This window comes from Sebastes fasciatus, chromosome 6 (assembly GCF_043250625.1).
Source record: "Sebastes fasciatus isolate fSebFas1 chromosome 6, fSebFas1.pri, whole genome shotgun sequence".
Lineage (NCBI taxonomy): Eukaryota > Metazoa > Chordata > Actinopteri > Perciformes > Sebastidae > Sebastes > Sebastes fasciatus.
The window spans coordinates 22,603,643-22,629,646 of NC_133800.1; the positions used below are offsets into that span (position 1 = coordinate 22,603,643).

At 37.0% G+C, this 26,004-nt stretch overlaps 3 protein-coding genes across 4 annotated transcripts; all 3 read right to left on the bottom strand.

Annotated features, from left to right (window-relative positions):
- Positions 1–7,754: 7,754 nt before the first annotated feature.
- On the bottom strand, positions 7,755–10,894 carry LOC141769435 (nuclear factor 7, brain-like). Its single transcript, XM_074638493.1, has 2 exons — positions 8,168–10,894; positions 7,755–8,072 (listed from the first exon to the last, which is right to left on the bottom strand). Exon 1 carries the CDS (start codon positions 10,645–10,647, stop codon positions 9,223–9,225), a length of 1,425 nt encoding a protein of 474 aa, XP_074494594.1. The 5' UTR covers positions 10,648–10,894; the 3' UTR covers positions 7,755–8,072; positions 8,168–9,222.
- A 995-nt stretch (positions 10,895–11,889) lies between these two features.
- On the bottom strand, positions 11,890–15,912 carry LOC141769436 (E3 ubiquitin-protein ligase TRIM35-like). The gene has a single exon (XM_074638494.1). It carries the CDS (start codon positions 15,793–15,795, stop codon positions 14,371–14,373), a length of 1,425 nt encoding a protein of 474 aa, XP_074494595.1. The 5' UTR covers positions 15,796–15,912; the 3' UTR covers positions 11,890–14,370.
- A 1,708-nt stretch (positions 15,913–17,620) lies between these two features.
- LOC141769437 (nuclear factor 7, brain-like) lies at positions 17,621–24,407 on the bottom strand. 2 transcript variants are annotated; one of them, XM_074638495.1, is made up of 2 exons: positions 22,538–24,407; positions 17,621–18,969 (listed from the first exon to the last, which is right to left on the bottom strand). In XM_074638495.1, exon 1 carries the CDS (start codon positions 24,264–24,266, stop codon positions 22,842–22,844), a length of 1,425 nt encoding a protein of 474 aa, XP_074494596.1. In that variant the 5' UTR covers positions 24,267–24,407; the 3' UTR covers positions 17,621–18,969; positions 22,538–22,841. The 2 variants fall into 2 exon arrangements, with proteins under 2 accessions (XP_074494596.1, XP_074494597.1); XM_074638496.1 differs by lacking the exon at positions 22,538–24,407 and adding an exon at positions 19,031–20,899 and having other exon boundaries at positions 18,878–18,969.
- Between the last annotated feature and the right edge of the window lie 1,597 nt (positions 24,408–26,004).

The following is a 26,004-nucleotide window of genomic DNA, read 5'->3' on the forward strand; positions in this document are numbered from 1 at the left end:
ACATGCATTTTCATCACCTCCATTTTTTTTTTTAATTCATTTTTTATTTGGAGACGTTGACACTTTACATGATCAAGGAATGCACATGTTTGTAGCATGATGTAATGAGCAGCATGTACTTAAATGAGTGTTTCCATTTTTTTCTTTTTTTTTGTGTACATATACAATAAACATTGTGCCCACCCATCCCACCCGCCTATTCGTGGGGTACACACCTACAGTATCAGAGAGGGAAAGGAGAAGAAAAAAACAACAAAAAAACAAAAAACAATCAAATCTGGATCGCATTTAGCTGCGCACAATGTCTAAATAATGGGGAAAAAATAAAAAAGTTAAATATATACATACATACATACCTGCATATACACACATATATACACATATATACATATATATACATATGGAATTCTTAAGACTGAGGTTTAACTTTGATGTGAATAACTGTATTTTGTGAAATTGAAAGTTTGGAACGTGTTTTTTTTAATTGTGAATCAGTGAAGTTTTTCTGTAATGACATGCAGAGCTGGCTACAATCCAAGAGGACTGAGCTGTCACCATTGACAAGAGAAAACGGTCAAATTTGGTATCTTTGCTGTGAATCGGAATTTGGATTTTGTTATCAATATTTTACTATATTAATTAAGTTTTTTTATACATACTGTAAATGCAGATACATTAAAACTAAACCCTGTCTGACTAGTATGAAGAATGAGTTAAAACTGTTAAGTAAATCTTTGTCCATTATGACTGACAAAAAAGCTGTTAAATTATTCTCTTTATTTGATATGTACAAACTAATTTGAGATGAGCCCCGTTTCTTTTAATTTATATGATATATACTGTATATATATATATTTATATATTTTTTTCTTTTTTTATTCATTTATATTTTTTTATTTCTTGTTCCTTTACCAGTTTTACTTTATTTTTTATTCAATTTGAGTGTTATTTTTGATATATGTCGAGATCCAAAACTAAAATAACTCATCAGAAGATCCAAAAAATATCAAAAACTAAAACTAAAGATTGAAACTACTATATAATGTTGTTTGACTCAAAACAAGATGCTGATAACCAGAATAATTAACAGCTTTTATCTTTAAAGTTTGTCTCCTGATGATGTGAAACAGTTTTTGTAGCCACATTTTCTTGTGGATTAATCTTAGTTACCGTCTTCAACACATTTTTTCGAAACAACAAATCCTTAATTTCTCAAGGTATTTCCAAAAATGAATTTCAGATATAAGAAATGATTTATGTGTCCATGTTTTAGCAGTGAGTTGCATTAAAACAATAAAATAATATAAATTCATTTTGGACAGTACAGACAGAGAAAAACAATCTCTGTGACCCTCTACAAATCATAAAAATATAACAATCAATCAGAGCCAGAATGTGTTTTGATAAACTGAGACTCTGAGTGTAAAGTGTAAAACACTGAAATTATAAATCAGAGCTGAAATAACTCATCACAAGATCCAGAAATCTGACAAACTAAAAATGTTGTTTGATGATGATAAAAGTTAAGGAGAGACACTATGACATTGTTTTTTATACACTGGGCAATTTTGAGATTTTTGGGCTATTTTGCTTCAATAACATTTCTTCTTTCAGACTAGTGGAAAGAAAACATCCATAATACACATTTAGGTGTTTATTTTACTTCTTTGTCTATTTGTGTCTGTAGATTTCTCCTAAATTCTCCCAAAGTTAGCATTAGATAACACCTCATTTGCATATTTAAACACAACATTTCAGAAAACTTGTCATGCAAAAAAAATAATTGTCTTAATGCCAGTAATCAACTGGTGAAGTTTCATGGAGATATCTATTAGTTAAATATTTTACCCCATTCACCTGTAGAGTCTCCCCTTAAAGAATCACACAGCTGGAGACAAAGTGTTTGGTATAGTGGAAACAGCAGATGTTATATTGTGGTCTGATTAAACACAAGATGCTGATAACCAGGTTATTAAGTAAAACTGATTTGGAGCTGTATGAAAGTTTAAGACTTGATGATGTAATGCAGTTTAAGTATTGAGTAAATAGTATTTATGTTATAACTGTTGATTGTCTTGATTATATCAATGAGATCTAGACGGACAGTGAAGTCAGATTAAAGTCTGAACTAACACCAACGTGTCTGAACATCTCAGAGAATCTCAGTTTAACAGATTTTGATATCAGCAGTTTTAGCATCACCAGCCTTTCCAAAACCGAAATATGGGAAGAGTTTCTCAGTGAAAGTGTCTCTGAGAGTGCAGATGTGAGTCATGTCTTCAGGGTCGTAGAAGGACACCTCCCCCTTGTCATAGTCCAGCTGGACTCTGATCCTCTGGAGACTCTTCTTCACTCTGAATGTCTTACCAAGACCATTAATGTATTTTCCACTGCGATGCAATAAACACCAGATTCCATATTTTGGTGTGGCATATCTCTTCCCCTTCCTGTCAAGTGACTCTTTAGTCAAACCTACATTCCAGTCAGGATGGTCTCCCACCTCCACCTCCCAGCTGTGTTTCCCTGAGCTGAAGCCCTCAGAGCCCAGAACAGTGGGAGAATTTGTGTTTCTCTCTGGAATGTCAGGAAGCTGCTGGTTTGTGTCTCCATATCTCAAACTGGTCAGATCATCAGACAGATAGAGACCGGGGTGTGCAGTGTTTGGGTCCAGAATGACAGGACTGAAGTGGACCTTGTCCTTCATCTTCTCCCAGACTCTGAAGGACAGGTTGCCCAGGTGTTTGGCCACATCTATCAGCGCTCCTGAGACCAGCTGTGGATCTGACAGTGAGCACTGGACTCTGGCTCTGGTCTGAGTGGCTTTATAACTGCTGAGGAAGGGCACGCTGTGTTTCTTTAGGTCTTCTTCAACAGCAGAGATACTGTCTGACAGAGAGGAGATGTGCTCCTGAATCATCTTCATCTCTCTGCTGATAGTCTTCCCCTTCTGCTCCTCTTCCTCCCTCAGAGCTGCCAGTCTGGACTCCTCTTCCTCTTTCAGGAACTGCTGGAGCTTGTTGAACTCTGCTTTGATCTGCCTCTCTGTGGACAACAGCTGCTTCTTGGAGTGTTTAACAATTTCAGCATATTTTTTCTGTACTTGTTTGTGTTTGTCCCTCTTGCCCTGTAGAGACTTTAAGTCAGATTTCAGGTCACTGACTGCTTGTTCTATAGGAACCACCTTGTGACTCTGGTGGAGAGAAAACTCACAGACAGGACACACAGCTCTCTCTTCATCCTTACAGAACAGTTTAGTCTCTTCTTGATGTTTACTACACACCACCTCCACCTTCTTCTCTTCTTTTTCTGTCTCTGATGATCCAGCTTTCTGTCTCTCAGCAAACGAGTCAGACAGTTCCTTCAGTGCAAAGTTCACCTCAAAATCCTTTGAGGATTTTCTTTTACAAATGGGACAGTTTTTGTTTTCAGCTTGTTCCCAGAATTTCTTCAGGCAGCTTGAACAGAAGCTGTGGTTGCAGCTCAGAGACACAGGATCTCTGAATGTCTCTGAACACACATGGCAGTTCAGGTAACTTCCAACAACAGCAAGTTTTTCAGCCATTCTTTCAAAAGCAAGACTCACCGAGTTACTCTCCGGTCTCTTGATTACTTCAAATACTCCAAATGTGTGATTTCCAGCAGAGATCTCACATCCTGTAATGGCGTCTCAGCTCTGATCAACAATGTCAAAGTCTATTTTCGTTTTTACTACCCTCTCTCACAGGGTGAATTATTATCAGCAGGAAATGCTGCCATGTCATTATGTCACCAGCAGATGGTGTCAGGATGTCATGTTGAACACGTTCCTCTTCATTAAGAACAATACCATTTTAATTTTTTTAAATCTATAATCAATTTTCATAGACAAAACTAAATAAACGCAAAATATGTATAAATAATTGTGACTTCTCCTGTTTTGTTTCGCTAAATAAATAATTGAAATGTTCATAAAATGCCAAAAACAAGGAGATGATTGTAATGTTTTAGTCTAACGAGGACTGAACATTTCAACAGGCTGACTGACACTAAACCAGTTGCATGACTTTGTTAGTTTTATCCAGTTGGACTAAATATATAGCACTCTCTAAACCTGCATTTATAGGAATTGTAGGAAAGTTGTTATTTATTTTGTTTATTCTCCTATTCATCATAAGTCAAAGTGGTCAAATGTCTGTGCAATTTATTTTGAGAGTATTTTCCAAAAAGAGAAAACTGACTAAAATGACTGTTGTTTTTTCACATTGTGTCACAGTAAATGTACAAATAATAATCATGATATAGAATCTACATAAAGTCTCTCAACCTGAATGTATTTGTTTTACTTTCTGGTACATTTTCTCTCTCATTCATTCATTCATGAGTTTTGATGATGATGGTACAGCAGCACAAAATAAATGTTGGCCTCTTAAGAGCTGAAAAGACTCATGTCTGAGATATAATTCAATCTGAATCATGTGTTTGAGATTATTTGACTCATCTGGTGCCTGATGAAGCAACAACAACATCAAGAGACACAGCAGTGATGCATTTCTTAGATACTCTGGACATTCAGTATGTCTGACAAACAGAACTGGGGTTTCTGTGAGCACCATATCTGATTGACAGCAAGCTAATATTGATAAATATAGAATTAGTAAGAGTAATTCTATGAGATAAACAAATCTACATGTTTATATGTATATTTTTTTATCCATTTTTATCTATTAATTGTTGTTACTTCGACCTCTCAAACTGAAGCACGAGGTGAAGGTAATGTGCATATTACGCATATTACGCCATTGGTTTTATTGTAGCATATATGCAATATTATATTTTTTTTATAATTGGATTTGTATAAATAGCTACATAAAAACGCTTTTATTAAACTAATATAGCCTACATTAATGTACAAATTGTGGAAATGTATGTTATATGAAATGAAATGCATACAAAAATACATTTGAAGTAGGATATATTACCAAGATATGTGTATAAATATATCCAAGACAGATATTTACTTGTATTCAATAGCTTTAAGTAATGATCCAATATGTTTTCATATAGCCTAAATCAGTTATGCATTATCTTCTGATTACTATATGCAACACAAATACTATGAAAGTTCCTCTTATTTGTACAGAAATCTACAGAAACACAAACTTCATTAACAGAATATCTCAGACCATACGGAACATAATAAACGTCCAAGAACTGTGACGTCACCTCACAGATAATCTGCACTATGTTAAAGTCAAATCAAATGGAATAATCAACAACAACAATTGCGTGCTGTAAACGATAAATGTCAGTTGGGTGTTGTGAATGATGAATGTAAGATGGTGAAAATTATGAAACGTGGCTCATGTTTTCATCAAATCACGACTGTTTTAATCAAATCGGCTTTAAATTAATCACAACACTTGATAATTTATCACTCCATTTTTCAATTCACACCCATTTTTACAGCTACATTTTTCAATTCACATGCATTTTCATCACCTCCTTTTTTTTTTTTTTAAATTCATTTTTATTTGGAGACGTTGACACTTTACATGATCAAGGAATGCACATGTTTGTAACATGATGTAATGAGCAGCATGTACTTAAATGAGTGTTTACATTTTTTTTAGTGTACATATACAATAAACATTAGATAGATATAGATAGATACTTTATTGTCATTGTCATTGAAAACAACGAAAAACAGTTTAGCAGCTCTTTGCAGTGAAAAACAAACATTAAAACATTCAGTCACAGAACAATAAATAAGTGGATCATCATAAAGTGCAAATTATGGTTCAGCAGCTAGTGTCCTCAGCCTTTGGGGGGGGGGGGGGGGGGGTTCTACACACTTGACAGCCTGAGGGTAAAAGCTGTTTCGTAGTCTGTTGGTGTGTGTTTTAATTGTCCTGTATCTCCTTCCGGAGGGAAGGGGAGCAAACAGTACATGTCCAGGGTGGGTGGGGTCTTTGGAGATACAGCTGGCTTTCTTACAGAGCCGACCAGTGTATAGGTCACTGAGGGGGGGTAATGTGGTCCCAATCACTTTTTCCGCCATCCTCACCACCCGCTGCAGGTCCCTCCTGTTCTCCACTGTGCAGCTAGCAAACCACACAGTGCAGCAGTAGGTCAGGAGGCTCTCAATGGTTGCCCTATAGAAGTTGATCAGCAGGTGTTGAGGAAGGTGAGCCTGTTTCAGCTTCCGGAGGAAGTAGAGTCTCTGCTGGGCCTTCCCCACCTGATGAGATGTTTTTGGACCAGGTGAGGTCTGACGAAATGTGGACTCCGAGGTACGTGAAGCAGTCCACCCTCTCCACCTCCTCTCCACGTACGCAGAGGGCAGAGTGCTCCACCCGTCTTGCTCTCCTGAAGTCTATTATCATTTCTTTTGTTTTAGTGGTGTTTAAATCCAGGTTGTTATGGGAACACCATTGTGTCAGATGTTGGATCTCCTCCCTGTAGGCTGTCTCGTTGTTGTTGGTTATCAGTCCTACTACAGCAGTGTCGTCTGCAAATTTGACCATGGTGTTGGTGGGGTGAATAGTTGAGCAGTCATATGTGAAGAGGGAGTAGAGAAAAGGACTTTGTTCCCACCCATCCCATACCACCCGCCTATTCGTGGGGTACACACCTACAGTATCAGAGAAGGAAAGGAGAAGAAAAAAACAACAAAAAAACAAAAAAACAATCAAATCTGGATCGCATTTAGCTGCTCACAATGTCTAAATAATGGGAAAAAAATAAAAAAAAGTTAAATATATACATACAGTACATACATACCTGCATATACACACATATATACATATATATACATATGGAATTCTTAAGACTGAGGTTTAACTTTGATGTGAATAACTGTGTATTTTGTGAAATTGAAAGTTTGGAACGTGTTTTTTTAATTGTGAATCAGTGAAGTTTTTCTGTAATGACATGCAGAGCTGGCTACAATCCAAGAGGACAGAGCTGTCACCATTGACAGAGAAAACGGTCAAATTTGGTATCTTTGCTGTGAATCAGAATTTGGATTTTGTTATCAATATTTTACTTTATTAATTAAGTTTTTTATATATACTGTAAATGCAGATACCTCAAAACTAAACCCTGTCTGACTAGTATGAAGAATGAGTTAAAACTGTTAAGTAAATCGTTGTCCATAATGACTGACAAAAAAGCTGTTAAATTATTCTCTTTATTTGATATGTACAAATTAATTTGAGATGAGCCCTGTTTCTTTTAATTTATGTGATAAATATATATATTTCTTTTTTTATTCATTTATATTTTTTCATTTCTTGTTCCTTGACCAGTTTTACTTTTTTTTTTTTTTAAATTTGAGTGTTATTTTTGATATATGTTGAGATCCAAAAAAAAAATCAAAAACTAAAGATTGAAACTACTATATAATGTTGTTTGACTCAAAACAAGATGCTGATAACCAAAATAATTAACAGCTTTTATCTTTAAAGTTTGTCTCCTGATGATGTGAAACAGTTTTTGTAGCCATATTTTCTTGTGGATTAATCTTAGTTACCGTCTTCAACACATTTTTTCGAAACAACAAATCCTTAATTTCTCAAGGTATTTCCAAAAATGAATTTCAGATATAAGAAATGATTTATGTGTCCATGTTTTTGCAGTGAGTTGCATTAAAACAATAAAATAATATTAACTCATTTTGGACAGTAGAGACAGAGAAAAACAATCTCTGTGACCCTCTACATGTTATGTTCTGGTTTACACAATAGCGTGGACTCAAATACAGACACACACACAAGTCCTTTAAAAGGTGTAACAAAGATACTTTTATTACACTAATATTAAATGTACACTGAACAGGGCTTGGGTTCCTGGAGGTCCAGAACGTGGCAATAATAAAGACAGTGCTTAATTCACGGAACGGGGGCACGGGGAGGGGGTGTCCAGGAATCCTTCCGGAGGAACAGATGAATCCATTACAGCTCCAAGCGGTGGAATGGCGTTGGAGAGTGAACAGGCTGGTAAGTAACAAAGGCAGGGATCCAGGTCGAGGAGGAGCAGAGGGTAGGAGTGAGCAGGCAGGTTGGAACCAGGAAACAGCTGGTAGGTGAGCAGACCTGAGCAAAGCACGAAAAAACAAGGTAAGTCCAAAAACAAGAGCATGAGCAAAGTCAATAGTAACAATCTAAGAGAGCCTGAATTTGTCTAGTACCACTGAGGGTGACGGAACGATCTGGCGATGAATGGCAGGAAGACCGGGGTAGATATGCTGCAGGTGTGTGTGATGATTGGTTGATTGCTGTCAGCTGCTCCAGCAGTGCCTGCCCAGGAGGAGGGGGAGGAGGAAGGCCACACCTCCCAACACACTGACAGACTAGACAAACAGGGGAAAACACACAGGAGACAAAAGGGCAGGGAAACAGAGGAAACACAAGGAAAAACTAGGCTGCCAAGATGATATCATGACACTACAACTCATACAAATATGACAATCAATCAGAGCCAGAATGTGTTTTGATAAACTGAGACTCTGAGTGTAAAGTGTAAAACACTGAAATTATAAATCAGAGCTGAAATAACTCATCACAAGATCCAGAAATCTGACAAACTAAAAATGTTGTCTGATGATGATAAAAGTTAAGGAGAGACACTATGACATTGTTTTTTATACACTGGGCAATTTTGAGATTTTTGGGCTATTTTGCTTCAATAACATTTCTTCTTTCAGACTAGTGGAAAGAAAACATCCATAATACACATTTAGGTGTTTATTTTACTACTTTGTCTATTTGTGTCTGTAGATTTCTCCTAAATTCTCCCAAAGTTAGCATTAGATAACACCTCATTTGCATATTTAAACACAACATTTCCGAAAACTTGCCATGCAAAAAAAAAAAATTGTCTTAATGTCAGTAATCAACTGGTGAAGTTTCATGGTGATATCTATTAGTTAAATATTTTACCCTATTCACCTGTAGAGTCTCCCCTTAAAGAATCACACAGCTGGAGACAAAGTGTTTGGCATAGTGGAAACAGCAGATGTTATATTGTGGTCTGATTAAACACAAGATGCTGATAACCAGGTTATTAAGTAAAACTGATTTGGAGCTGTATGAAAGTTTCAGACCTGATGATGTAATGCAGTTTAAGTATTGAGTAAATCTTATTTATGTTATAATTGTTGATTGTCTTGATTATATCAATGAGATCTAGATGGACAGTGAAGTCAGATTAAAGTCTGAACTAACACCAACGTGTCTGAACATCTCAGAGAATCTCAGTTTGACAGATTTTGATATCAGCAGTTTTAGCAGCACCAGCTGATCCAATACAGAAATATGGGAAGAGTTTCTCAGTGAAAGTGTCTCTGAGAGTGCAGATGTGAGTCATGTCTTCAGGGTCGTAGAAGGACACCTTCCCCTTGTCATAGTTCAGCTGGACTCTGATCCTCTGGAGGCTCTTCTTCACTCTGACTGTCTTACCAAGACCATTAATGTATTTTCCACTGCGATGCAATAAACACCAGATTCCATATTCTGGTGTGGCATATAACATCCCCTTCCTGTCAGCTAACTCTTTAGCCAAACCTACATTCCAGACAGGATGGTCTCCCACCTCCACCTCCCAGCTGTGTTTCCCTGTGCTGAAGCCCTCAGAGCCCAGAACAGTGGCAGAATAAGTGTTTCTCTCTGGATTGTCAGGAAGCTGCTGGATTGTGTCTCCACTTCTCACACTGGTCAGATCATCAGACAGATAGAGATTGCAGGTTGCAGTGTTTGGGTCCAGAATGACAGGACTGAAGTGGACCTTGTCCTTCATCTTCTCCCAGACTCTGAAGGACAAGTTGCCCAGGTGTTTGGCCACATCTAACAGCGCTCCTGAGACCAGCTGTGGATCTGACAGTGAGCACTGGACTCTGGCTCTGGTCTGAGTGGCTTTATAACTGCTGAGGAAGGGCACGTTGTGTTTCTGCAGGTCTTCTTCAACAGCAGAGATACTGTCTGACAGAGAGGAGATGTGCTCCTGAATCATCTTCATCTCTCTGCTGATAGTCTTCCCCTTCTGCTCCTCTTCCTCCCTCAGAGCTGCCAGTCTGGACTCCTCTTCCTCTTTCAGGAACTGCTGGAGCTTGTTGAACTCTGCTCTGATCTGCTTCTCTGTGGACAACAGCTGCTTCTTGGAGTGTTTAACCATTTCATCATATTTTTTCTCTACCTGTTTGTGTTTGTCCCTCTTGTCCTGTAGAGACTTTAAGTCAGATTTCAGCTGGTCCTTCAGGTCACTGACTGCTTGTTCTATAGGAACCACCTTGTGACTCTGGTGGAGAGAAAACTCACAGACAGGACACAAAGCTCTCTCTTCATCCTTACAGAACAGTTTAGGCTCTTCTTGATGTTTACTACACACCACCTCCAGCTTCTTCTCTTCTTTTTCTGTCTCAAATGATCCAGCTTTCTGTCTCTCAGCAAACGAGTCAGACAGTTCCTTCAGTGCAAAGTTCACCCCATGATGATCATTTGAGGATTTTCTTTTACAAATGGGACAGTTTTTGTTTTTAGCTTGTTCCCAGAATTTCTTCAGGCAGCTTGAACAGAAGCTGTGGTTGCAGCTCAGAGACACAGGATCTTTGAATGTCTCTGAACACACATGGCAGTTCAGGTAACTTCCAACAACAGCAAGTTTTTCAGCCATTCTTTCAAAAGCAAGACTCACCGAGTTACTGTCCGGTCTCTTGATTACTTCAAATACTCCAAATGTGTGTTTTCCAGCAGAGATCTCACACCCTGTAATGGCGTCTCAGCTCTGATCAACAATGTCAAAGTCTATTTTCATTTTTACTTCCCTCTCTCACAAGGTGAATTATTATCATCAGGAAATGCTGCCATGTCATTATGTCACCAGCAGATGGTGTCAGGATGTCATGTTGAACACTTTCCTCTTCATTAAGAACAATACTATTTTATTTTTTTAAAATCTATAATCAATTTTCATAAACAAAACAAAATAAAATGCAAAATATGTATAAATAATTGTGACTTCTCCTGCTTTGTTTCGCTAAATAAATAATAGAAATGTTCATAAAATGCCAAAAACAAGGAGATGATTATAATGTTTTAGTCTAACGAGGACTGAACATTTCAACAGGCTGACTGACACTAAACCAGTTGCATGACTTTGTTAGTTTTATCCAGTTAGACTAAATATATAGCACTCTCTAAACCTGCATTTATAGGAATTGTAGGAAAGTTATTTACTTTTCATTTACTTTTGTTTATTCTCCTATTCATCACAAGTCAAAGTGGTCAAATGTCTGTGCAATTTATTTTGAGAGTATTTTCCAAAAAGAGAAAACTCACTAAAATGACTGTTGTTTTTTCACATTGTGTCACAGTAAATGTACAAATAATAATCATGATATAGAATCTACATAAAGTCTCTCAACCTGACTGTATTTGTTTTACTTTCTGGTACATTTTCTCTCTCATTCATTCATTCATTCATTCATGAGTTTTGATGATGATGGTACAGCAGCACAAAATAAGTGTTGGCCTCTTAAGAGCTGAAAAGACTCACGTCTGAGATATAATTCAATCTGAATCATGTGCTTGAGATGATTTTACTCATCTGGTGCCTGATGAAGCAACAACAACATCAAGAGACACAGCAGTGATGCATTTCTTAGATACTCTGGACATTCAGTATGTCTGACAAACAGAACGGGGGTTTCTGTGAGCACCATATCTGATTGACAGCAAGCTAATATTGATAAATATAGAATTAGAAAGAGTAATTCTATGAGATAAACAAATATACATGTTTATATGTATATTTGTTTATCCATTTTTATCTATTAATTGTTGTTACTTCCACCTCTCAAACCGAAGCACGAGGTGAAGGTAATGTGCATATTACGCATATTACGCAGTTGGTTTTATTGTAGCATATATGCAATATTATATTTTTTTATAATTTGATTTGTATAAATAGCTACATATAAACGTTTTTATTAAACTAATATAGCCTATATTAATGGACAAATTGTGGAAATGTATGTTATATGAAATGAAATGCATACAAAAATACATTTGAAGTAGGATATATTACCAAGATATGTGTATAAATATATCCAAGACAGATATTTACTTGTATTCAATAGCTTTAAGTAATGATCCATTATGTTTTCATATAGCCTAAATCAGTTATGCATTATCTTCTGATTACTATATGCAACACAAATACTATGAAAGTTCCTCTTATTTGTACAGAAATCTACAGAAACACAAACTTCATTAACAGAATATCTCAGACCATACGGAACATAATAAACGTCCAAGAACTGTGACGTCACCTCACAGATAATCTGCACTATGTTAAAGTCAAATCAAATGGAATAATCAACAACAACAATTGCGTGCTGTAAACGATAAATGTCAGTTGGGTGTTGTGAATGATGAATGTAAGATGGTGAAAATTATGAAACGTGGCTCATGTTTTCATCAAATCACGACTGTTTTAATCAAATCGGCTTTAAATTAATCACAACACTTGATAATTTATCACTCCATTTTTCAATTCACACCCATTTTTACAGATACATTTTTCAATTCACATGCATTTTCATCACCTCCATTTTTTTTTTTAATTCATTTTTTATTTGGAGACGTTGACACTTTACATGATCAAGGAATGCACATGTTTGTAGCATGATGTAATGAGCAGCATGTACTTAAATGAGTGTTTCCTTCTTTTTCTTTTTTTTAGTGTACATATACAATAAACATTGTGCCCACCCAATCCACCCGCCTATTCGTGGGGTACACACCTACAGTATCAGAGAGGGAAAGGAGAAGAAAAAAACAACACAAAAACAAAAAACAATCAAATCTGGATCGCATTTAGCTGCTCACAATGTCTAAATAATGGGAAAACAATAAAAAAGTTAAATATATACATACATACATACCTGCATATACACACATATATACAGATGTATACATATGGAATTCTTAAGACTGAGGTTTAACTTTGATGTGAATAACTGTGCATTTTGTGAAATTGAAAGTTTGGGACGTTTTTATTTAATTGTGAATCAGTGAAGTTTTTCTGTAATGACATGCAGAGCTGGCTACAATCCAAGAGGACTGAGCTGTCACCATTGACAGAGAAAACGGTCAAAATTGGTATCTTTGCTGTGAATCGGAATTTGGATTTTGTTATCAATATTTTACTATATTAATTAAGTTTTTTATACATACTGTAAATGCAGATACCTCAAAACTAAACCCTGTCTGACTAGTATGAAGAATGAGTTAAAACTGTTAAGTAAATCTTTGTCCATTATGACTGACAAAAAAGCTGTTCAATTATTCTCTTTATTTGATATGTACAAATTAATTTGAGATGAGCCCTGTTTCTTTTAATTTATGTGATATATACTGTATATATATATATATATTTATTTCTTTTTTTATTCATTTATATTTTTTTATTTCTTGTTCCTTGACCAGTTTTACTTTATTTTTTATTCCATTTGAATGTTATTTTTGATATATGTTGAGATTCAAAACTAAAATAACTCATCAGAAGATCCAAAAAATATAAAAAAGTAAAACTAAAGATTGAAACTACTATATAATGTTGTTTGACTCAAAACAAGATGCTGATAACCAGAATAATTAACAGCTTTTATCTTTAAAGTTTGTCTCCTGATGATGTGAAACAGTTTTTGTAGCCACATTTTCTTGTGGATTAATCTTAGTTACCGTCTTCAACACATTTTTTTCTAAACAACAAATCCTTAATTTCTCAAGGTATTTCCAAAAATGAATTTCAGATATAAAAAGTATTTATGTGTTCATGTTTTAACAGTGGGTTGCGTAAAAACAATAAAATAATATTAATTAATTTGGGATTGGAATTAGTTTTACTACTTTGTCTATTTGTGTCTGTAGATTTCTCCTAAATTCTCCCAAAGTTAGCATTAGATAACACCTCATTTGCATATTTAAACACAACATTTCAGAAAACTTGTCATGTAAAAAATAATTGTCTTAATGTCAGTAATCAACTGGTGAAGTTTCATGGTGATATCTATTAGTTAAATGTTTTACCCCATTCACCTGTAGAGTCTCCCCTTAAAGAATCCCACAGCTGGAGACAAAGTGTTTGGTATAGTGGAAACAGCAGATGTTATATTGTGGTCTGATTAAACACAAGATGCTGATAACCAGGTTATTAAGTAAAACTGATTTGGAGCTGTATGAAAGTTTAAGACTTGATGATGTAATGCAGTTTAAGTATTGAGTAAACATTATTTATGTTATAACTGTTGATTGTCTTGATTATATCAATGAGATCTAGACGGACAGTGAAGTCAGATTAAAGTCTGAACTAACACTAACGTGTCTGAACATCTCAGAGAATCACAGTTTGACAGATTTTGATATCAGCAGTTTTAGCATCACCAGCTGATCCAATACCGAAATATGGGAAGAGTTTCTCAGTGAAAGTGTCTCTGTGAGTGCAGATGTGAGTCATGTCTTCAGGGTCGTAGAAGGACACCTCCCCGCTGTCATAGTCCAGCTGGACTCTGATCCTCTGGAGACTCTTCTTCACTCCGACTGTCTCACCAGCTTCTTTAGTGTATATTCCACTGCGATGCCTTAAACACCAGATTCCATATTCTGGTGTGGCATATCTCTCTCCCTTCCTGTCAACTGACTCTTTAGCCAAACCAACATTCCAGTCAGGATGGTCTCCCACCTCCACCTCCCAGCTGTGTTTCCCTGAGCTGAAGCCCTCAGAGCCCAGAACAGTGGGATGCTTAGTGTTTCTCTCTGGATTGTCAGGAAGCTGCTGGATTGTGTCTCCATTTCTCACACTGGTCAGATCATCAGACAGATAGAGCCAGCGGTTTGCAGTGTTTGGGTCCAGAATGACAGGACTGAAGTGGACCTTGTCCTTCATCTTCTCCCAGACTCTGAAGGACAGGTTGCCCAGGTGTTTGGCCACATCTACCAGCGCTCCTGAGACCAGCTGTGGATCTGACAGTGAGCACTGGACTCTGGCTCTGGTCTGAGTGGCTTTATAACTGCTGAGGAAGGGCACGTTGTGTTTCTGCAGGTCTTCTTCAACAGCAGAGATACTGTCTGACAGAGAGGAGATGTGCTCCTGAATCATCTTCATCTCTCTGCTTATAGTCTTCCCCTTCTGCTCCTCTTCCTCCCTCAGAGCTGCCAGTCTGGACTCCTCTTCCTCTTTCAGGAACTGCTGGAGCTTGTTGAACTCTGCTCTGATCTGCCTCTCTGTGGACAACAGCTGCTTCTTGGAGTGTAGAATGACTTCTTTGTATGTTTCCTCCACTTCTTCATATTCTTCCTTCTTGCCCTGTAGAGACTTTAAGTCAGATTTCAGCTGGTCCTTCAGGTCACTGACTGCTTGTTCTATAGGAACCACCTTGTGACTCTGGTGGAGAGAAAACTCACAGACAGGACACAAAGCTCTCTCTTCATCCTTACAGAACAGTTTAGGCTCTTCTTGATGTTTACTACACACCACCATTACCTTCTTCTCTTCTTTTTCTGTCTCAGATGATCCAGCTTTCTGTCTCTCGGCAAACGAGTCAGACAGTTCCTTCAGTGCAAAGTTCACCCCAAGAAGATCCTTTGAGGATTTTCTTTTACAAATGGGACAGTTTTTGTTTTCAGCTTGTTCCCAGAATTTCTTCAGGCAGCTTGAACAGAAGCTGTGGTTGCAGCTCAGAGACACAGGATCTTTGAATGTCTCTGAACACACATGGCAGTTCAGGTAACTTCCAACAACAGCAAGTTTTTCAGCCATTCTTTCAAAAGCAAGACTCACCGAGTTACTGTCCGGTCTCTTGATTACTTCAAATACTCCAAACGTGTGTTTTCCAGCAGAGATCTCACACCCTGTAATGGCGTCTCAGCTCTGATCAACAATGTCAAAATCTATTTTCATTTTTACTTCCCTCTCTCACAAGGTGAATTATTATCATCAGGAAATGCTGCCATGTCATTATGTCACCAGCAGATGGTGTCAGGATGTCATGTTGAACACTTTCCTCTTCATTAAGAACAATACTATTTTTTTTTTTTTAAATCTATAATCAATTTTCATAGACAAAACAAAATAAAATGCAAAATAGGTATAAATAATTGTGACTTCTCCTGTTTTGTTTCGCTAAATAAATAATTGAAATGTTCATAAAATGCCAATAACAAGGAGATGATTATAATGTTTTAGTCTAACGAGGACTGAACATTTCAACAGGCTGACTGACACTAAACCAGTTGTATGACTTTGTTAGTTTCATCCAGTTGGACTAAATATATAGCACTCTCTAAACCTGCATTTATAGGAATTGTAGGAAAGTTGTTATTTACTTTTCATTTACTTTTGTTTATTCTCCTATTCATCACAAGTCAAAGTGGTCAAATGTCTGTGCAATTTATTTTGAGAGTATTTTCCAAAAAGAGAAAACTCACTAAAATGACTGTTGTTTTTTCACATTGTGTCACAGTAAATGTATAAATAATAATCATGATATAGAATCTACATAAAGTCTCTCAACCTGACTGTATTTGTTTTTACTTTCTGGCACATTTTCTCTCTTATTCATTCATTCATTCAATCATTCATTCATTCATTCATGAGTTTTGATGATGATGGTACAGCAGCACAAAATAAATGTTGGCCTCTTAAGAGCTGAAAAGACTCACGTCTGAGATATAACTCAATCTGAATCATGTGTTTGAGATGATTTGACTCATCTGGTGCCTGATGAAGCAACAACAACATCAAGAGACACAGCAGTGATGCATTTCTTAGATACTCTGGACATTCAGTATGTCTGACAAACAGAACGGGGGTTTCTGTGAGCACCATATCTGATTGACAGCAAGCTAATATTGATAAATATAAAAATAGAAAGAGTAATTCTATGAGATAAACAAATATACATGTTTATATGTATATTTCTTTATCCATTTTTATCTATTAATTGTTGTTACTTCCACCTCTCAAACCGAAGCACGAGGTGGCGGTAATGTGCATATTACGCATATTACGCAGTTGGTTTTATTGTAGCATAAATGCAATATTATATTTTTTTATAATTTGATTTGTATAAATAGCTAAATATAAACGTTTTTATTAAACTAATATAGCCTACATTAATGTACAAATTGTGGAAATGTATGTTATATGCAATGAAATGCATACAAAAATACATTTGAAGTAGGATATATTACCAAGATATGTGTATAAATATATCCGAGACACGTGCTCAGATATTTACTTGTACTCAATAGCCTTAAGTAATGATCCATTATGTTTTCATATAGCCTAAATCAGTTATGCATTATCTTCTGATTACTATATGCAACACAAATACTATGAAAGTTCCTCTTATTTGTACAGAAATCTACAGAAACACAAACTTCATTAACAGAATATCTCAGACCATACGGAACATAATAAACGTCCAAGAACTGTGACGTCACCTCACAGATAATCTGCACTATGTTAAAGTCAAATCAAATGGAATAATAATCAACAACAACAATTGCGTGCTGTAAACGATAAATGTCAGTTGGGTGTTGTGAATGATGAATGTAAGATGGTGAAAATTATGAAACGTGGCTCATGTTTTCATCAAATCACGACTGTTTTAATCAAATCGGCTTTAAATTAATCACAACACTTGATAATTTATCACTCCATTTTTCAATTCACACCCATTTTTACAGCTACATTATTGATTTGGAGTTGTATGAAAGTATAAGATACACATACATGCAGTACATACACATACATACTGTACATATCCATACAAACACATGTGTACATACATACATAATCATAACATATTCCCAAGAACCCTGTATATTTGGGGAGCCATGTGGAGGGAGACAGTGTGAAGAATATGCATTAAAAGAAAAATCTATCAGAAACTACTAAGAGGAGCAACTATTGATCGACCTGTGCAGCAAACAATAAAATGCATATAAATAAGTAACAGAAAGAAAAAGTTCAGTGTTCAAAATGAGCAACAAAACGTGGACTTTGTCTCTATCTTGTGGCGTTTATGGGAAGTGAAATGTGTCCATGCAATCACATGTCGTATACATGCTGTACATTCAATAATGTTGATGACATTATGCACATGTGAGCATGTTGTCCCTTAAAACTGCATTCAGTAGGTTACAGAATTAATCAAATGTAATAGTGAAATCATTTCTTAAACAATGTTGTCTTCTTGGAAATGCTTATCCATCTCTACAGCCTTCATACACTGTTAGCATTATACAGTCCTGCTGACTGACTCAGCTGGATTAAAGAAACACATCTTTATAGTGAACATCTTAATGCTCCTTAAGGTCAGTTTAGACAGCCATCACTACATCTCTGTGTATACAACCCTCAGTGCTCCCTCTCTTCAGTGAGGCTGTCTAGAACAGACTGGAGTATCAACACAACTTCAACTAACAAAGCTGATCAACAACTGACATGATTCTGCTTGTTTGTTTTTTTATATGAGATTATAATGATGCAGTGAAGTTGTAGGAGGGTAAAGTTTAACCATCTTTTAAATGTGATTTCTGACTGTTTCTAATGTTGAGAACACACACAGTGAGGTCCAGACCAGTGTGAGAATCAAAACAACTCCATCTAAATTAAATAAGTTGCACAATTCATTTTTTTACAGTCAGGAGAAATTATGTTTTCAAGGAATTTGAAGCTGAAGCGGTTAAGATAATACGGAGAAGATATATTTCATTCCCTCTCCCTCCTAAAGTGAAAGAGGTGAACTTCAAAATCCTGAAGGAGATTTACACAACGAAGGAATTCATAAGACTGAGGTTTAACTTTGATGTGAATAACTGTGTATTTTGTGAAATTGAAAGTTTGGATCGTGTTTTTTTTAATTGTGAATCAGTGAAGTTTTTCTGTAATGACATGCAGAGCTGGCTACAATCCAAGAGGACTGAGCTGTCACCATTGACAGAGAAAACTGTTGAATTTGGTGATATCTATTAGTTAAATGTTTTACCCCATTCACCTGTAGAGTCTCCCCTTAAAGAATCACACAGCTGGAGACAAAGTGTTTGGCATAGTGGAAACAGCAGATGTTATATTGTGGTCTGATTAAACACAAGATGATGATAACCAGGTTATTAAGTAAAACTGATTTGGAGCTGTATGAAAGTTTCAGACCTGATGATGTAATGCAGTTTAAGTATTGAGTAAATATTATTTATGTTATAACTGTTGATTGTCTTGATTATATCAATGAGATCTAGACGGACAGTGAAGTCAGATTAAAGTCTGAACTAACACTAACGTGTCTGAACATCTCAGAGAATCTCAGTTTGACAGATTTTTGATATCAGCAGTTTTAGCATCACCAGCTGATCCAATACCGAAATATGGGAAGAGTTTCTCAGTGAAAGTGTCTCTGTGAGTGCAGATGTGAGTCATGTCTTCAGGGTCGTAGAAGGACACCTCCCCCTTGTCATAGTCCAGCTGGACTCGGATCCTCTGGAGACTCTTCTTCACTCTGACTGTCTTACCAGCTCCATTACCGTATTTTCCACTGCGATGAGTTAAACACCAGATTCCATATTCTGGTGTGGCATTTCTCTTCTCCTTCCTGTCAGCTGACTCTTTAGCCAAACCTACATTCCAGTCAGGATGGTCTCCCACCTCCACCTCCCAGCTGTGTTTCCCTGAGCTGAAGCCCTCAGAGCCCAGAACAGTGGCAGAATTTGTGTTTCTCTCTGGATTGTCAGGAAGCTGCTGGTTTGTGTCTCCATTTCTCACACTGGTCAGATCATCAGACAGATAGAGCCAGCGGTTTGCAGTGTTTGGGTCCAGAATGACAGGACTGAAGTGGACCTTGTCCTTCATCTTCTCCCACACTCTGAAGGACAGGTTGCCCAGGTGTTTGGTCACATCTATCAGCGCTCCTGAGACCAGCTGTGGATCTGACAGTGAGCACTGGACTCTGGCTCTGGTCTGAGTGGCTTTATAACTGCTGAGGAAGGGCACGCTGTGTTTCTGCAGGACTTCTTCAACAGCAGAGATACTGTCTGACAGAGAGGAGATGTGCTCCTGAATCATCTTCATCTCTCTGCTGATAGTCTTCCCCTTCTGCTCCTCTTCCTCCCTCAGAGCTGCCAGTCTGGACTCCTCTTCCTCTTTCAGGAACTGCTGGAGCTTGTTGAACTCTGCTCTGATCTGCGTCTCTGTGGACAACAGCTGCTTCTTGGAGTGTTTAACCATTTCATCATATTTTTTCTCTACTTGTTTGTGTTTGTCCCTCTTGTCCTGTAGAGACTTTAAGTCAGATTTCAGCTGGACCTTCAGGTCACTGACTGCTTGTTCTATAGGAACCACCTTGTGACCCTGGTGGAGAGAAAACTCACAGACAGGACACAAAGCTCTCTCTTCATCCTTACAGAACAGTTTAGTCTCTTCTTGATGTTTACTACACACCACCATTACCTTCTTCTCTTCTTTTTCTGTCTCAGATGATCCAGCTTTCTGTCTCTCAGCAAACGAGTCAGACAGTTCCTTCAGTGCAAAGTTCACCCAGATATTATCCTTTGAGGATTTTCTTTTACAAATAGGACAGTTTTTGTTTTTAGCTTGTTCCCAGAATTTCTTCAGGCAGCTTGAACAGAAGCTGTGGTTGCAGCTCAGAGACACAGGATCTATGAATGTCTCTGAACACACATGGCAGTTCAGGTAACTTCCAAAAACAGCAAGTTTTTCAGCCATTCTTTCAAAAGCAAGACTCACCGAGTTACTGTCCGGTCTCTTGATTACTTCAGATACTCCAAACGTGTGTTTTCCAGCAGAGATCTCACACCCTGTAATGGCGTCTCAGCTCTGATCAACAATGTCAAAGTCTACTTTCGTTTTTACTTCCCTCTCTCACAAGGTGAATTATTATCATCAGGAAATGCTGCCATGTCATTATGTCACCAGCAGATGGTGTCAGGATGTCATGTTGAACACTTTCCTCTTCATTAAGAACAATACCATTTTATTTATTTTAAATCTATAATCAATTTTCATAGACAAAACAAAATAAAATGCAAAATATGTATAAATAATTGTGACTTCTCCTGTTTTGTTTCGCTAAATAAATAATAGAAATGTTCATAAAATGCCAAAAACAAGGAGATGATTGTAATGTTTTAGTCTAACGAGGACTGAACATTTCAACAGGCTGACTGACACTAAACCAGTTGCATGACTTTGTTAGTTTCATCCAGTTGGACTAAATATATAGCACTCTCTAAACCTGCATTTATAGGAATTGTAGGAAAGTTGTTATTTACTTTTCATTTACTTTTGTTTATTCTCCTATTCATCATAAGTTAAAGTGATCAAATGTCTGTGCAATTTATTTTGAGAGTATTTTCCAAAAAGAGAAAACTCACTAAAATGACTGTTGTTTTTTCACATTGTGTCACAGTAAATGTATAAATAATTATCATGATATAGAATCTACATAAAGTCTCTCAACCTGACTGTATTTGTTTTACTTTCTGGCACATTTTCTCTCTCATTCATTCATTCATTCATTCATTCATTCATGAGTTTTGATGATGATGGTACAGCAGCACAAAATAAATGTTGGCCTCTTAAGAGCTGAAAAGACTCATGTCTGAGATATAACTCAGTCTGAATCATGTGTTTGAGATGATTTGACTCATCTGGTGCCTGATGAAGCAACAACAACATCAAGAGACACAGCAGTGATGCATTTCTTAGATACTCTGGACATTCAGTATGTCTGACAAACAGAACTGGGGTTTCTGTGAGCACCATATCAGATTGACAGCAAGCTAATATTGATAAATATAGAATTAGTAAGAGTAATTCTATGAGATAAACAAATATACATGTTTATATGTATATGTTTTTATCCATTTTTATCTATTAATTGTTGTTACTTCCACCTCTCAAACCGAAGCACAAGGTGGCGGTAATGTGCATATTACGCAGTTGGTTTTATTGTAGCATGTATGCAATATTATATTTTTTTATAATTTGATTTGTATAAATAGCTACATATAAACGTTTTTATTAAACTAATATAGCCTACATTAATGTACAAATTGTGGAAATGTATGTTACATGCAATGAAATGCATACAGAAATACATTTAAAGTAGGATATATTACCAAGATATGTGTATAAATATATCCAAGACAGATATTTACTTTAATTCAATAGCCTTAAGTAATGATCCATTATGTTTTCATATAGCCTAAATCAGTTATGCATTATCTTCTGATTACTATATGCAACACAAATTCTATGAAAGTTCCTCTTATTTGTACAGAAATCTACAGAAACACAAACTTCATTAACAGAATATCTCAGACCATACGGAACATAATAAACGTCCAAGAACTGTGACGTCACCTCACAGATAATCTGCACTATGTTAAAGTCAAATCAAATGGAATAATCAACAATTGTCTTAATGTCAGTAATCAACTGGTGAAGTTTCATGGTGATATCTATTAGTTAAATGTTTTACCCCATTCACCTGTAGAGTCTCCCCTTAAAGAATCACACAGCTGGAGACAAAGTGTTTGGTATAGTGGAAACAGCAGATGTTATATTGTGGTCTGATTAAACACAAGATGCTGATAACCAGGTTATTAAGTAAAACTGATTTGGAGCTGTATGAAAGTTTAAGACTTGATGATGTAATGCAGTTTAAGTATTGAGTAAACATTATTTATGTTATAACTGTTGATTGTCTTGATTATATCAATGAGATCTAGACGGACAGTGAAGTCAGATTAAAGTCTGAACTAACACCAACGTGTCTGAACATCTCAGAGAATCTCAGTTTGACAGATTTTGATATCAGCAGTTTTAGCATCACCAGCTGATCCAATACTGAAATATGGGAAGAGTTTCTCAGTAAAAGTGTCTCTGTGAGTGCAGATGTGAGTCATGTCTTCAGGGTCGTAGAAGGACACCTCCCCCTTGTCATAGTCCAGCTGGACTCTGATCCTCTGGAGACTCTTCTTCACTCTGACTGTCTCACAAAGACCATTAGTGTATTTTCCACTGCGATGAGCTAAACACCAGATTCCATATTTTGGTGAGGCTACTATCTCTCCCTTCCTGTCAACTGACTCTTTAGTCAAACCTACATTCCAGTAAGGATGGTCTCCCACCTCCACCTCCCAGCTGTGTTTCCCTGAGCTGAAGCCCTCAGAGCCCAGAACAGTGATAGAATTTGTGTTTCTCTCTGGATTGTCAGGAAGCTGCTGCCTTCTGTCTCCACGTCTCACACTGGTCAGATCATCAGACAGATAGAGCCAGCGGTTTGCAGTGTTTGGGTCCAGAATGACAGGACTGAAGTGGACCTTGTCCTTCATCTTCTCCCAGACTCTGAAGGACAGGTTGCCCAGGTGTTTGGCCACATCTACCAGCGCTCCTGAGACCAGCTGTGGATCTGACAGTGAGCACTGGACTCTGGCTCTGGTCTGAGTGGCTTTATAACTGCTGAGGAAGGGCACGCTGTGTTTCTGCAGGTCTTCTTCAACAGCAGAGATACTGTCTGACAGAGAGGAGATGTGCTCCTGAATCATCTTCATCTCTCTGCTGATAGTCTTCCCCTTCTGCTCCTCTTCCTCCCTCAGAGCTGCCAGTCTGGACTCCTCTTCCTCTTTCAGGAACTGCTGGTACTTGTCGAACTCTGCTCTGATCTGCTTCTCTGTGGACAACAGCTCCTTCTTGGAGTGTTGAATCACTTCATTGTATGTTTTCTCCACTTGTTTGTGTTTGTCCCTCTTGCCCTGTAGAGACTTTAAGTCAGATTTCAGCTGGACCTTCAGGTCACTGACTGCTTGTTCTATAGGAACCACCTTGTGACCCTGGTGGAGAGATAACTCACAGACAGGACACAAAGCTCTCTCTTCATCCTTACAGAACAGTTTAGTCTCTTCTTGATGTTTACTACACACCACCATTACCTTCTTCTCTTCTTTTTCTCTCTCAGATGATCCAGCTTTCTGTCTCTCAGCAAACGAGTCAGACAGTTCCTTTAGTGCAAAGTTCACCGCAAGATTATCCTTTGAGGATTTTCTTTTACAAATAGGACAGTTTTTGGTTTTAGCTTGTTCCCAGAATTTCTTCAGGCAGCTTGAACAGAAGCTGTGGTTGCAGCTCAGAGACACAGGATCTCTGAATGTCTCTGAACACACATGGCAGTTCAGGTAACTTCCAACAACAGCAAGTTTTTCAGCCATTCTTTCAAAAGCAAGACTCACCGAGTTACTGTCCGGTCTCTTGATTACTTCAAATACTCCAAATGTGTGTTTTCCAGCAGAGATCTCACACCCTGTAATGGCGTCTCAGCTCTGATCAACAATGTCAAAATCTATTTTCATTTTTACTTCCCTCTCTCACAAGGTGAATTATTATCAGCAGGAAATGCTGCCATGTCATTATGTCACCAGCAGATGGTGTCAGGATGTCATGTTGAACACTTTCCTCTTCATTAAGAACAATACCATTTAATTTTTTTTAACTCTATAATCAATTTTCATAAACAAAACAAAATAAAATGCAAAATATGTATAAATAATTGTGACTTCTCCTGTTTTTTTTCTCTAAATAAATAATAGAAATGTTCATAAAATGCCAAAAACAAGGAGATGATTGTAATGTTTTAGTCTAACCAGGACTGAACATTTCAACAGGCTGACTGACACTAAACCAGTTGCATGACTTTGTTAGTTTCATCCAGTTGGAATAAATATATAGCACTCTCTAAACCTGCACTTATAGGAATTGTAGGAAAGTTGTTATTTACTTTTCATTTACTTTTGTTTATTCTCCTATTCATCACAAGTCAAAGTGGTCAAATGTCTGTGCAATTTATTTTGTTTCATGAATGATATCAAACCATTCTGAGACAGAAAAAAACTTTCAGTCACAAGGTAGGAGCTGCAATCAGTTTTTGGGAGGTGTAAAGTCAGTGAAATCAAAGCAAAGACTGTGTGACTTTATGACAGCTGCTAAATCAGGCCATGTGGCAGACGGATGCTTTTGATAAAAATATGTTATTTTGTTACAGCAATAATTGTTCAAAGAAAAGTAAATTAAAGAACGGGTGTAACGTGATCCACATGTATGCAGAAAATGTTCATGTATTGACACAGCTCTGCATGAGTCAAGCTTTATATCAATCTTGTTGTAATAATGTTGCAGAGATATCATACATGCTGATATTACTAATATCTTGGGTGAGGGGGTTTTCTGTGCTTCTCTGTGCTGCCTGTGATATTCGGGGACACACAGGCCATTTCTTTCACCACCTGCAGGAAATCATCTTGTGTAGGTAGCCTACTCTATCTGACTGCTGCAGGATAACTGTCACTGCTTCTAGTCAGCATTAAATTAAAGGCAAATCAAATGGAGTAATCAAATATTCCGATCATGCTCACTTTGATTAGTAGCCTCATGATCAAATATTGCTGACAGCAGCAGGCGGAGTTAAAGGAAGCTTCAATAGCCCAATGTCAATCACAGCAGCTCCTCTCATCAGCAACACACAGTTTAATGAGCCAAGACTTCAGGAGAAAACTCTTCTCGTCATACTTTGTCATTATTGCCAGCTATAGTGGGAAATGTTGATTTACCAGAAGATAAAGGAAGAAATATATCATATGTTTTCAGTTGTACTCACTTTATGTTTATCTACACTGTAGCCTACTCAAGGTGACATTTGATGTGACTGCATCATTGGAGCTAAATAAATGCAGTATTGCCAACAGACATTATATTTTCAGTTGGTTTAATTGTGGCATATATGCAATATTATATTTGTTTACAATTTGATTTGTATAAATAGCTACATATAAACGTTTTTATTAAACTAATATAGCCTACATTGATGTACAAATTGTGGAAATGTATGTTATATGAAATGAAATGCATACAAAAATACATTTGAAGTAGGATATATTACCAAGATATGTGTAT